This window comes from Cherax quadricarinatus, chromosome 31 (genome assembly GCF_038502225.1).
Source record: "Cherax quadricarinatus isolate ZL_2023a chromosome 31, ASM3850222v1, whole genome shotgun sequence".
NCBI classification, from domain to species: Eukaryota; Metazoa; Arthropoda; class Malacostraca; order Decapoda; family Parastacidae; genus Cherax; species Cherax quadricarinatus.
Genome location: NC_091322.1, coordinates 20,716,853 through 20,731,510, shown reverse-complemented (window position 1 = coordinate 20,731,510; position 14,658 = coordinate 20,716,853). Strand labels below are relative to the sequence as shown.

At 39.5% G+C, this 14,658-nt stretch overlaps 2 protein-coding genes across 4 annotated transcripts in view; one reads left to right on the top strand and one right to left on the bottom strand.

Moving 5' to 3' along the window:
• The window catches only part of Rab39 (RAS oncogene family member Rab39), a 552,594-nt gene that overhangs the window by 52,211 nt on the left and 485,725 nt on the right, over positions 1-14,658 (bottom strand). The gene's annotated exons all lie outside the window — the stretch shown is intronic.
• The window catches only part of LOC128696337 (RNA cytidine acetyltransferase), a gene marked incomplete at its 5' end in the record, with an annotated part of 179,451 nt that continues 172,358 nt past the window's right edge, over positions 7,566-14,658 (top strand). Inside the window, 2 exon segments of the mRNA XM_070090239.1 lie at positions 7,566-7,750; positions 13,389-13,614. Coding sequence (XP_069946340.1) covers positions 7,566-7,750; positions 13,389-13,614 — 411 coding nt within the window.

Genomic DNA, 14,658 nt, shown 5'->3' with positions numbered 1-14,658 from the left:
ATCTGGTGATGATTGATGGGATGGGAGGAGGGGAGAGTGTTGATGGTGTTAGTGTTTAGTAGGGGAATCCCCTTCCATTAAGACTTGAGGTGTCAAATCCTTTTCCGGGGTTACTTCCCTTCTTCTTTTAATGCCACTAGGACCAGCTTGAGAGTCACTGGACCTCTGTCGCACAACATATCTGTCCATAGAGGCCTGTACCTCCCGTTCCTTTATGACATTCCTAAAGTGTTTCACAACATTGTCAGTGTAATAGTCACCAGCACGGCTTGCAATAGCAGTGTGAGGGTGATTTTCATCAAGAAAGGTTTGCACTTTAAGCCACATTGCACACATTTCCTTAATCTTTGAAGTAGGCAACTTCTTCAATTTCTCTATTCCCTCCTCCGAAGCAGTTTCCTCAGGTGTGGCCTCTTGCTGTTGAAGATGATCTAGCAGCTCATCAGTGGTTAGTTCTTCATTGTCCTCCTCCACCAACTCTTCCACATCCCACTAACCTCCAACCCCAAGGACTTTCCCAATGCCACAGTGGATTCCTCAACTGGCATAGGATTCCCAGGGTTAGCCTCAAACCCTTCAAAATCTCTTTTGTCTGCACATTCTGGCCACAGTTTCTTCCTAGCAGAGTTCAAGGTCCTCTTAGTCACTTCCTCCCAAGCCTTACCTATAATGTTTACACAATTGAGGATGCTAAAGCGATCTCTCCAAAACTCTCTTAGAGTCAGTTGAGTTTCTGAGGTCAATACAAAGCACCTTTCAAACATAGCTTTTGTGTACAGTTTCTTGATGTTGGAAATGACCTGCTGTTCCATGGGCTGCAGGAGAGGAGTGGTATTAGGAGGCAAAAACTTGACCTTACTGAAGCTCATTTCCACAGAAAGTTGCTCTGCCATGTCTGAAGGATGACCAGGAGCATTGTCTAATGTACTTAAGGTCTAATTTCTTTTCAGTTAGGTAATTTTTCACAGTGGTGGCAAATGCATGGTGTAACCAGTCATAGAAAAAGTCCCTAGTGACCCATGCCTTAATGTTTGCCCTCCACAGCACACACAAATTAGCCTTAAGGACATTGTTTTTCCTGAACACTCTGGGAGTTTCAGAGTGATACACCAATAAAGGCTTCACTTTGCAATCACCACTAAAATTGGCACACATCAACAGAGTAAGCCTGTCTTTCATAGGCTTATCTCCTGGGAGTGCCTTTTCCTCCGGAGAATGTAGGTCCTGCTTGGCATTTTCTTCCAAAACAGGCCTGTTTCGTCACAATTAAACACTTGTTCAGGTTTCAGTCCTTCACTGTCTATGTACTCCTGGTTACAGTAACGTGGGTGGGGGTGGGAAGAGGAGCGATTGGTGGAATGATGATGTAAAGAGAGTAGTAAGGGAGAAAAAGTTAGCATATGAGAAGTTTTTACAAAGTAGAAGTGATGCAAGGAGGGAAGAGTATATGGAGAAAAAGGGAGAGGTTAAGAGAGTGGTGAAGCAATGTAAAAAGAGAGCAAATGAGAGAGTGGGTGAGATGTTATCATCAAATTTTGTTGAAAATAAGAAAAAGTTTTGGAGTGAGATTAACAAGTTAAGGAAGCCTAGAGAACAAATGGATTTGTCAGTTAAAAATAGGAGAGGAGAGTTATTAAATGGAGAGTTATAGGTATTGGGAAGATGGAGGGAATATTTTGAGGAATTGTTAAATGTTGATGAAGATTGGGAAGCTGTGATTTCATGTGTAGGGCAAGGAGGAATAACATCTTGTAGGAGTGAGGAAGAGCCAGTTGTGAGTGTGGGGGAAGTTCGTGAGGCAGTAGGTAAAATGAAAGGGGGTAAGGCAGCCGGGATTGATGGGATAAAGATAGAAATGTTAAAAGCAGGTGGGTATATAGTTTTGGAGTGGTTGGTGCAATTATTTAATAAATGTATGGAAGAGGGTAAGGTACCTAGGGATTGGCAGAGAGCATGCATAGTTCCTTTGTATAAAGGCAAAGGGGACAAAAGAGAGTGCAAAAATTATAGGGGGATAAGTCTGTTGAGTATACCTCGTAAAGTGTATGTTAGAGTTATTATTGAAAGAATTAGGAGTAAGACGGAGAATAGGATAGCAGATGAACAAGGAGGCTTTAGGAAAGGTAGGGGGTGTGTGGACCAGGTGTTTACAGTGAAACATATAAGTGAACAGTATTTAGATAAGGCTAAAGAGGTCTTTGTGGCATTTATGGATTTGGAAAAAGCGTATGACAGGGTGGATAGGGGGACAATGTGGCAAATGTTGCAGGTGTATGGTATAGGAGGTAGGTTACTGAAAGCAGTGAAGAGTTTTTACGAGGATAGTGAGGCTCAAGTTAGAGTATGTAGGAAAGAGGGAAATTATTTCCCAGTAAAAGTAGGCCTTAGACAAGGATGTGTGATGTCACCGTGGTTGTTTAATATATTTATAGATGGGGTTGTAAGAGAAGTAAATGCGAGGGTCTTGGCAAGAGGCATGGAGTTAAAAGATAAAGAATCACACATAAAGTTGGAGTTGTCACAGTTGCTCTTTGCTGATGACACTGTGCTCTTGGGAGATTCTGAAGAGAAGTTGCAGAGATTGGTGGATGAGTTGGTAGGGTATGCAAAAGAAGAAAATTAAAAGTGAATACAGGAAAGAGTAAGGTTATGAGGGTAAAAAGATTAGGTGATGATAGATTGGATATCAGATTGGGATGAGAGAGTATGGAGGAGGTGAATGTATTCAGATATTTGGGAGTGGACGTGTCAGCGGATGGGTCTCTGAAAGATGAGGTGAATCATAGAATTGATGAGGGGAAAAGGGTGAGTGATGCACTTAGGAGTCTGTGGAGACAAAGAACTTTGTCCTTGGAGGCAAAGAGGGGAATGTATGAGAGTATAGTTTTACCAACGCTCTTATATGGGTGTGAAGCGTGGGTGATGAATGTTGCAGCGAGGAGAAGGCTGGAACCAGTGGAGATGTCATGTCTGAGGGCAATGTGTGGTGTGAATATAATGCAGAGAATTCGTAGTTTGGAAGTTAGGAGGAGGTGCGGGATTACCAAAACTGTTGTCCAGAGGGCTGAGGAAGGGTTGTTGAGGTGGTTCGGACATGTAGAGAGAATGGAGCGAAACAGAATGACTTCAAGAGTGTATCAGTCTGTAGTGGAAGGAAGGCGGGGTAGGGGTCGGCCTAGGAAGGGTTGGAGGGAGGGGGTAAAGGAGGTTCTGTGTGCGAGGGGCTTGGACTTCCAGCAGGCATGCGTGAGCGTGTTTGATAGGAGTGAATGGAGACAAATGGTTTTTAATACTTGACGTGCTGTTGGAGTGTGAGCAAAGTAACATTTATGAAGGGATTCAGGGAAACCGGCAGGCCGGACTTGAGTCCTGGAGACGGGAAGTACAGTGCCTGCACTCTGAAGGAGGGGTGTTAATGTTGCAGTTTAAAAACTGTAGTGTAAAGCACCCTTCTGGCAAGACAGTGATGGAGTGAATGGTGGTGAAAGTTTTTCTTTTTCGGGCCACCCTGCCTTGGTGGGAATCGGCCATTGTGATAATAATAATAATAATAATTTTTCAGCCGCTTTGTGGTCCGAACTGGCAGCCTCACCATGCCTTATCACACTATGTATGCCACTACAATTCTTAAATCTCTCAAACTAACCTTTGCTGGCCTTAAATTCATTCACATCATCACTAGTTGCAGGCTTTTTTTCTAATTAAATCGTCATGCAACTTCCTAGCCTTTTCACATATGATCGCTTGAGAGATGCTATCTCCTGCTATCTGTTTTTCGTTTATCCACACCAATAACAGTCCCTCAACATTTTCTAACACTTGCGATTGCTGTTTTGTTATCACAGTTGCACCTTTTGCAAGAACAGCTTCCTTGATTGCCGTTTTCCTGCTCACTGTAGTAGAGATGGTTGATTGGGATTTACTATACAACTTGGCCAGGTCCGACAAACGCACTCCACTTTAATACTTTGCAATTATCTCTTTCTTCATTTCAATAGTCATTAGCACCCTTGGTGTCGATGGGTTGGCACTAGAAGCTTTCTTGGGGCCCATGGTGACTTATTTTGCAGAAACAAGCACAAAAAGCAGTGATAATATGGATAATATGGAATGTACCGAATGTATCCTTAGATGCGCGCACACTGGCTGGCTTGTAAACACTGGCACACACGGGGCAGTTCAGGCCACACGTGGACACGTCTCGTATGAATTGTATTGTGTACCGGGTTTTGTAACGGGAACCGAGGCAAATTTTTTGTGATATAATGCTTCGGATACCGGATTTATCGGTTACCGATGACTTCGCGAACCGGGGGTCCACTGTATGTGTGTGTGTGTGTGTGTATATATATGTATATATATATATATATATATATATATATATATATATATATATATATATATATATATATATATATATATATATATATATATATATACATGTATATGAAGGAGGGGTGTTAATGTTGCAGTTTAAAAACTGTAGTGTAAAGCATCCTTCTGGCAAGACAGTGATGGAGTGAATGATGGTGAAAGTTTTTCTTTTTCAGGCCACCCTGCCTTGGTGGGAATCGGCCAGTGTGATAATAAAAAAAAAAAATATATATATATATATATATATATATATATATATATATATATATATATATATATATATATATATATATATATATTTATTATTTTTTTTTATTATCACACTGGCCGATTCCCACCAAGGCAGGGTGGCCCGAAAAAGAAAAACTTTCACCATCATTCACTCCATCACTGTCTTGCCAGAAGGGTGCTTTACACTACAGTTTTTAAACTGCAACATTAACACCCCTCCTTCAGAGTGCAGGCACTGTACTTCCCATCTCCAGGACTCAAGTCCGGCCTGCCGGTTTCCCTGAATCCCTTCATAAATGTTACTTTGCTCACACTCCAACAGCACGTCAAGTATTAAAAACCGTTTGTCTCCATTCACTCCTATCAAACACGCTCACGCATGCCTGCTGGAAGTCCAAGCCCCTCGCACACAAAACCTCCTTTACCCCCTCCCTCCAACCTTTCCTAGGCCGACCCCTACCCCGCCTTCCTTCCACTACAGACTGATACACTCTTGAAGTCATTCTGTTTTGCTCCATTCTCTCTACATGTCCAAACCACCTCAACAACCCTTCCTCAGCCCTGTGGACAACAGTTTTGGTAATCCCGCACCTCCTCCTAACTTCCAAACTACGAATTCTCTGCATTATATTCACACCACACATTGCCCTCAGACATGACATCTCCACTGGCTCCAGCCTTCTCCTCGCTGCAACATTCATCACCCATGCTTCACACCCATATAAGAGCGTTGGTAAAACTATACTCTCATACATTCCCCTCTTTGCCTCCAAGGACAAAGTTCTTTGTCTCCACAGACTCCTAAGTGCACCATATATATATATATATATATATATATATATATACAGTGGACCCCCGCATAGCGAACTTAATCCGTGCAAGAGGGCTGGTCGTTATGCGAAATGTTCGCTATGCGAATTAATTTTCCCCATAAGAAATAATGGAAATAAAATTAATCCGTGCAAGACACCCAAAAGTATGAAAAAAAATTTTTTTTACCACAAAAAAATGTTAATTTTAGTACACACAAACTGAAAAAGGCATGCACAATTACATGACACTTACTTTTATTGAAGATCTGGTGATGATTGATGGGATGGGAGGAGGGGAGAGAGAGTGTTAGTGTTTAGAAGGGGAATCCCCTTCCATTAGGACTTGAGGTAGCAAGTCCTTTTCCGGGGTTACTTCCCTTCTTCTTTTAATGCCACTAGGACCAGCTTCAGAGTCACTGGACCTCTGTCGCACAACAAATCTGTCCATAGAGCTCTGTACCTCCCGTTCCTTTACGATTTGTCTAAAATGGGCCACAACATTGTCACTGAAATAGTCACCAGCACGGCTTGCAACAGCTGTGTCAGGGTGATTTTCATCCATAAAGGTTTGCAGTTCAACCCACTGTGCACACATTTCCTTAATTTTTGAAGTAGGCACAATGGATTCCACAACTGGCATAGGCTTCTCAGGGTTAGCCCCAAACCCTTCAAAATCTTTCTTAATTTCCATACTAATTCTCACCCTTTTTACCACAGGGTTGGCACTAGAAGCTTTCTTGGGGCCCATGGTCACTTATTTTCCAGAAACAGCACCGAAAACACTGTAATAATACGAAATATTCCGAGTGTATGCTTGAATGTTACCGCGGAGGCTGGCTGGTAAACAATGGGACGGGCGGCACATGTGAGGCTGGCTGAGGCAGCACATTGGACGCGTCTCGGACGAAGGTCGCTGAGCGGGTTTTTGTCCACTATGCGGGGCAAAATTTTAGCGAACAAAGCGTTCGCTATGCGGATTGTTCGCTATGCAAGGCGTTCGCTATGCGGGGGTCCACTGTATATATATATATATATATATATATATATATATATGTATGTATGTAGGTATGTATGTAGGTATGTATGTAGGTATGTATGTAGGTATGTATGTAGGTATATGTATGTATGTATGTATGTATGTATGTATGTGTGTGTGTATGTATATGCATACATGCATGCTTGTACATGACCTAAGTGCAAGAAAAAAGACACCAGCAATCCTACCATCATGTAAAACAATTGGAGGCTTTACACTTGGCAGAACGGTAGTACCTTCCTGGGCGGCTGCTGTCTACCAACCTACTACTCTCCTATTATTATTATAGTAGTACAGTAGTAGTAGTTGTATTAGTATTGTTTTTATCACATAATAATCAGATTAAAATTGTTTTTTGTTTTTATATATTTGTAAGAACTGCCAAATATTAGAAAATACAAGAGCTCTTTGCATTCTTGTACCACTGTAATGAGCTATAATGTTGATATTACTGTAATGAGTTACAATATTAGTACCACTACAGTGAGTTATAATATTGGTACCACTTCAGTGAGTTGCAATATTGGTACTACTACAGTGAGTTATAATATTCCTATCACTACAGTGAGTTACAATATTGGTACCACTACAGTGAGTTATAATAGTACCACTACAGTGAGTTATAATATTGGTACCACTTCAGTGAGTTGCAATATTGGTACTACTACAGTGAGTTATAATATTCGTATCACTACAGTGAGTTACAATATTGGTACCACTACAGTGAGTTATAATATTGGTACCACTACAGTGAGCTATAATATTGTACCAATATAGTGAGTTATAATTTTAGTGTACCACTACAGTGAATTATAGTTTTAGTACCACTACAGTGAGTTACAATTTTAGTACCACTACAGTGAGTTATAATAGTGTACCACTACAGTGAGTTATAATTTTATTACCACTGGAGAGTGAGCATTATAGCTTTATCACAAATGTTGCTCATTGTTTTAGTTTGTTGTTGTGCTTGTGCTTTTATAAGGATGTACAGAGTGCATTATTCTTGAGATTTATCATATTAGTGGAAAGTTATTTCATTTATAACCATTTAATTTATTATTGTTGCATTGTAATGTAGTGTTATCATACTCATGTTTCTATTTTTTCAGGACTTTGAAGGCGTTACCCCAAACACATTATGTCGCATTGTTGAGACTGTGAGTGGTGGTGGGGTTGTGGTGTTTCTCATGCAAGGCATGCACTCCCTCAGGGACCTCTTTCCTCTTGTTATGGACGTTCATGGTAAACTCAAGACATATTCCCACCCTCATGTTACTCCACTCTTTAATGAAAGGTTAGTTCACAGTTTGTTAACATGTTCATGAATTCTGTGTTTAATTTGCATATTATCAGAGTAATGGAGGAGGTTGCAGACTGATAGGTATCTGCTTGTTCTGCATTGATCAGGTGAACTTGGATTATGCTGCTTAGTATCTTGATTAGTTTACACTTTGTAGAATGTTGTTGAAGTCTGATGCTTTGTGAACTGCTTGATGATTGGCTGGTGCTACTTGAACTGCTTGATGATTGGCTGGTGCTACTTGAACTGCTTGATGATTGGCTGGTGCTACTTGAACTGCTTGATGATTGGCTGGTGCTACTTGAACTGCTTGATGATTGGCTGGTGCTACTTGAACTGCTTGATGATTGGCCTCAAGGATTTTCAGTGTGTTTGTATTCTGTGTGTTTAAATTTACAAACAAGTTATTTTTTGTAGAAATTATAGTACAAATAATGATAATTATTGTATTTTACTGTGAACAAGATGCTCCGGCATTAAAGATGCAACACAATTCTGTCTAAATTTTGGAAAAATGATAAATGGTATCCAAAGTAATAACTGTGCTGTAGTACTACAGCTTTGAGGTCGCTGTCAGTGCCGTAGTACTACGCCATGTGCTCAGCTCACTGAGATACGTTGTGAGCAGTAAATTTGGGCCTAGGTATGAGAGAATGGGTCTGTGTGATAAGTGTGCACCATGTAAAAAAATCCTGCAGCATGCATTATATAATGAGAAAAAACTGCAATAGTGTTTTGGGTTTAACCCTTTGAGGGTCCAAGCCGTAGTTCTACACCATGAGCTCAGCTCATTCAAATAAGCTGTGAGTAGTAAATTTGGGCCTAGATATGAGAGAATGAATCTGTGTGGTAAGTATGCACCATATAAAACAAATTCTGCATCACGCAGTGCATAATGAGAAAAAAAAACTGTGACCTTGTTTTCGGATTAAAACAGCAACTTTGTGGTGTATTTGCAGTTTCTTGGTCTCATTTGATAGAATATAAGAAATATTACAGAAATAGAGATGATTTTGATTGGTTTTATTACTGAAAATAGCTTGAAATTGAGCTCAAAATAGCGGAAATGTTCGATTTTTGCCGATGTTCAAGAGTAAATAGATGGCGTTCCGCATCCAATATACGTCAGCTGGTGGGTCTGATGTGCATTCATGAATGTGCTGATATTATTTATACAATTATTACAATATTGCATAACAGTAAATCTCATATTTTTTGGTGTGAATAAAAATTCATTATGTGAATAATAAATAAAAATGGAATTAATTTTTTATGCCTAAAACATAACTAATAAACAGGAAATGTTATTTTAGTGCCATGAATGCCTGCATTGTTTATTCTGGACCATATTTTGAAATTGGAATTTTTTGAACTTTGTGTGGAATTGACCAAATTACCAATTTCTGATCACTTTATTGGGTAGTTTAAATAGTTAGTTTCTTGTGCTCAGTTGATAAAATAGAAGTAATACTAGCGAAATAGCTAAGAATTTGGTCGACTGGAATAATGTAATTGACCTAAAATAGGAGTCAGAGTGGGCAAAATTGTCAATGCGTAAATATTGCCGACACAGTAAAATTCGCAATAGCATAATTTCGTCAGTTTTCCATCAAATTTCTTACTTTTTATTTTATTACCTTCAGAAAAAGATTCTCTACCATTTCATAAGAAAAAATAACAAAAATTTTTTTTGAAAATTCTTGGACCCTGTGGACAAGGCGTAGAACTACGGTTTGGACCGTCAAAGAATTAAAACAGCGATTTCGTGGTGTATTTTTGTATAGTGTTTATAATTGTATTCTTTGTTTCTTGGTCTCCTTTGATAGAATGGAAGATATATTACAAAAATAGAGATGATTTTCATTGGTTTCAAGATGGAAAATAGCTTGAAATTGAGTTCAAAGTAGCAGAAATATTCAATTTTTGCTGATATTCAAGGGTAAACAAATCACATCACTCATCCAATACACATCAGCTGGTGAGTCTAATATGCATTCATGAATGCACTGATATTATTTACATAATTACAGTGGACCCTCGACTAATGCTATTAATCCGTTCCTGAGAGGTCATCGTTAGTCAAAAATTATCGTTAGTCAAGTTAATTTTCCCCATAAGAAATAATGGAAATCAAATTAATCCATGTAGGACACCCCAAAGTATGAAAAAAAAATTGTTTTTACCACATGAAATATTAATTTTAATACACACAAACTGAAGAAGACATGCACAGTTACATGACACTTACCTTTATTGAAGATCAGGTGATGATTGATGGGATGGGAGGAGGGGAGAGTGTTGATGGTCTTAGTGTTTAGAAGGGGAATCCCCTTCCATTAGGACTTGAGGTGGCAAGTACCTTTCCGGGGTTACTTCTCTTCCCTTTAAATCTCTCAAACCAACCTTTGCTGGCCTTAACTTCACTCACATCACCACTAGTTGCTGGCATTTTTTTAATTAAATCGCCATGCAACTTCCTAGCCTTTTCACATATGATCGCTTGAGAGATGCTATCTCCTGCTATCTGTTTTTCTTTTATCCACACCAATAACAGTCTCTCAACATCTTCGAGTACTTGCGATCTCAGTTTCGAAAACATAGTTGCACCTTTGGCAAGAACAGCTTCCTTGATTGCCGTTTTCTTGCCCACAATAGTAGCGATGGTTGATTGGGGTTTTGTGTACAACCTGGCCAGCTCGGAGACACGCACTCCACTTTCATACTTAGCAATGATCTCTTTCTTCATATCCATAGTAATTCTCACCCTTTTTGCTGTAGGGTTGGCACTAGAAGCTTTCTTGGGGCCCATGGTGACTTATTTTGCAGGTGCAATCACTAAAAAGGCTGTGATAATATGAAATGTTCCGATTGTATGCTTGGAAGTGACCGCGGTGGCTGGCTGGCTTGTAAACACTGGCCGGAAGTGGACGTGTCTCAGACTGAACGAATAGTGTTGGTCGAGTTTTTTAACGCTAGTCGAGGCAAAATTTTTGCGTTAAAATGTATCGCTAGTTGGAATTATCGTTAATTGATGCCATCGTTGGTCGAGGGTCCACTGTATTACAATATTGCATAACAGTCAATCTTCTGTTTTTTTGTGTGAATAAAAATTCTTTGTTTGAATAAAAAATCAAAATGGAATTCATATGTAAAGCCTGGGAATGTAACTGATGAACAGAGGAATGCCTGCAGTGTTTATTCTGGACCCTGTTTTGAAACCGGAATATTTTGAAATTTGTGTGAAATTGGCCACATTACCAATTTCTCATCATTTTATTGGACAGTTGAAATAGTTGGTTGGGCAATTTCTTGTGCTCAGTCGATAAAATGGAAGACATACTAGTGAAATAACTAAAAATTTGGTGAACTGGAACAGTGTAAGTGGTCTAAAACAGGACTCAAATTCATGAAAGCATAATTTCGTCAGTTTTCCATGAGATTTCGTACTTTTTGTTGTATTACCTTCAGAAAAACATTCTCTACCATTTCATAAAAAACAAAATAATTTTTTTTTTTAAATTCTTGGACATTGTGGACAAGTTTCAGATTGTGAGTCCGGACAGTGAAAGGGTTAAATTTGAGGCATTACTTGTAAAAACACACATGTTGATGGTTTGTTCTGCATTTGTTTACCACTGATACAGCTGGCTGGCAGGGTTGCCAACTAAGCAGTTTGGATGTGACTTCCCTCTTCACAAAAGTACCTACCAAAAAAGCCATCGAGGTTCTACGACGTAAAGTCAACCAGGACCTTAATCTTCCTTTACCTCCCGGAGATTTTGTTGACTTGATTGAACTCTGTGTTAATTTCAACTGTTTTTCTTTCAATAACAAGCTCTACAAACAAACCTACGGCATGGGAATGGGGTCCCCAATAAGTGCCGTCCTAGCCAACTTATACATGGAACACCTAGAGTCCGAACACTTCGCCAACATCATCCCTTCAAGCGTCACTTGGTTACGTTGCGTGGACGATGTCCTCGTAATAACTCCAAAACGTTTTGATGTACGGGATCTTCAGGCAAGGCTCAACGCAGTTGAACCAGCGATTCAGTTTACACTAGAAGAAGAGTCCAATGACAAGCTACCTTTCCTCGACGTCCTCATTCACAAAGTAGACAACAACCTAAGATTTCAAGTTTATCGGAAACCCACCAATAAAAATGATCTCACACACTTCTATTCAAGTCAAGATACCAAGACCAAAAGAGGCATCATCATCGGGTTTTTCCTAAGAGCATACCGAATTTGCAGTCCTGAGTTTCTTGACGAGGAATGTACTTACATTCACCAAACATTCACTGAGTTACAATTTCCTTCTTTTTTCATCAAAGACTGCAAGAAAAGAGCTCTTCAGATCATCAATTCTCCACGCATCAACACCGCTCCCAACAAAGTTATAATTCTTCCCAACAGCCAGGTTGCACTAAACGTCTCAAAAGTACTTTCACAAGCTAACACCAGAGTCGCCATCGCTTCTACCACTTCAATAAAGGATCTAACCAGGGCAAAACCCAAGCACCACGAACCAGTCAATGCAGGAGTTTACACTATACCCTGTGGAGGCTGTGACAAGATCTACGTAGGTGAAACAGCAAGAAACCTCGACACCCACCTCAATGAACACATTTACGCATGTAGGAACGACAACTTAAACAACGCCTGTGTACAACACCAAAATTCCACCAATCATCTCATGAAATTCAGAGACGCCCAATTAGTGATCAAAGAAACTAATTTCCGCAGACGCAAGTGCCTCGAATCAGCACTGATCGCTGTTTCGAATACAATTAAACAAAACAACGGCAGCTTCACCATCTCCGAAGTCTTAGCAAGAATCCTCCTGAAAACAGTAAACCCTGCCATCACATAGTCTCTCCTGTTATACTACACAAAGCACATTACAGAGAGTGAACACTGAAAAAAACCTACCTCTTTCCAGTCTATATTTGTCCAACCTATTTTTATGTTACCCAAGTAATAGCTTTTATATCCTTTTACTCATGTACGAATTAATTGCTCTTCCATATTGTATTATTTTTGTTACTACTACTACTACTACTACCACTAGTGAACATCGAAATGTTACCTCACTAGTATTACACCTCACTCTGAGCCTTTATATACCCTCTGTGTCCATGTATTGTTTGTAATGGCTTGATAAAGCTCCTGGAGAGCGAAACGTTGCCACAATAAATGTCACATTAGTTGCACTTGTGTCCTTTTACTTTACATATTGTCGGTAATTCTACCAACTTTATTACATTACTAAATTTGAAAGGAGAAACTTTCATTTTTCCTTTTGGGCCACCCCGCCTCAGTGGGATACGGCCGGTGTGTTGAAAGAAAGAAAGAAGATAAAGAACTTTTCAAAAATATATCGTTTTTATTTTCATTTGTTAAGAAACCTGTTTAAAATCACAGAATGGGTGGGGGTCGAACCCATGGCAGGTGAGTCGTTCAACTCTGAGGTCATTGTGTTTCAATATACTACTTGGTTGTCTTATAGATAGCCAGATGACTGCATAATTACTCAGTATTAATTCAGCAGTTGTTTGGGTGGTAATTCAAATGTTATGACAATTTTCAGGCAGCTATAACAGAATTTGATATTTAATTATTTCTCTGGCAGGTTTGTGATTTCCTTGGGTTGGTGTAAATCTTGTTTGATTTTGAATGACCGACTTGAAATCATTCCTGAACTGCCACCTCTCTGTGGGCCGGTTGATGCAGTGAGTAACACACGTTTGGCTGAGGTGGAGGCTTCTCAGGCTGGCCTGCTGGAGCTGCAGAAGAGCCTTGAGGATGGTGAAAAACCTCTTCCTCAACTTGTTGGTTGCTGCAAAACACTAGACCAGGTGAGTAGTAACTAATGTTAATGATACTATCACTCTTATCTATTTTATTGTGCCATGTCTCTTGTCCTAACTTTCCCCAAGATCTTCCATGATCATGACACACAGGTCTTACTTTCTTTTGACACTTGTATTGTTACGAGAAAGATTCCTGAAGTAATCCTCCACAGTACTATCACAAAGACATTCCAGAAACATACACAGATAATCTGCACATAGAAGAGAGGAGCTTATGATGATGTGTCGGTCCAACTTGGATCATTTGGACCATTTGGACCTGAAGTAATCCTCCACAATACTATCACAAGACATTCCTGAAGTAATCCTCCACAGTACTCTCATGAGATATATTCCTGAATTAATTGTCCACTTTCTTGTTCCATGGTATAGATTATCTAGTCATCACCCTGAACCCCCTGTGCTATATTCTTGTATGTCTGTTTTACAGTCTTGTCAGCACTCGTCCTTTATTAATATATTAATGTTGGTAGAATTACTGACAATATGCTAGGTTAAAAGACACAAGTGCAAGTAGTGTCACATTTTATTGTGACAACGTTTTGCTGTCCAGGAACTTTATCAAGCTGTAATGGCTTGATAAAGCTCCTGGAGAGCGAAACGTTGCCGCAATAAAATACGACATTAGTTGCACTTGTGTCCTTTTACTAATATCCTTTATTAATGTTTGATTGATAGTAGAGTATTCTTTTTGATTCGCTTGTACTTGCCACCTCACATCTCTGGTCAGCTCCATCATCCCAAGTACTCCATGCACTTCCCAAATTTTATTCCCTATATCCTTATGAAGAATATAGAATACAGTACAATTTTTATTTCTTTATTTGTTACAAATAATGTAGTTTACATACAATAAAACATTGGTAGGAACAGAAGAAAGCCACTAATTATGTAATGTACACAAATAACCCGCACACAGAAGAGAGGAGCTCACGGTGACGTCGTAAGCTCCTCTCTTTTGTGTGCAGGTTATTTGTGTATCGTTCCAGTCACGGTTTTGTACCTGTTTTTGTTATTTATGTGATGTAT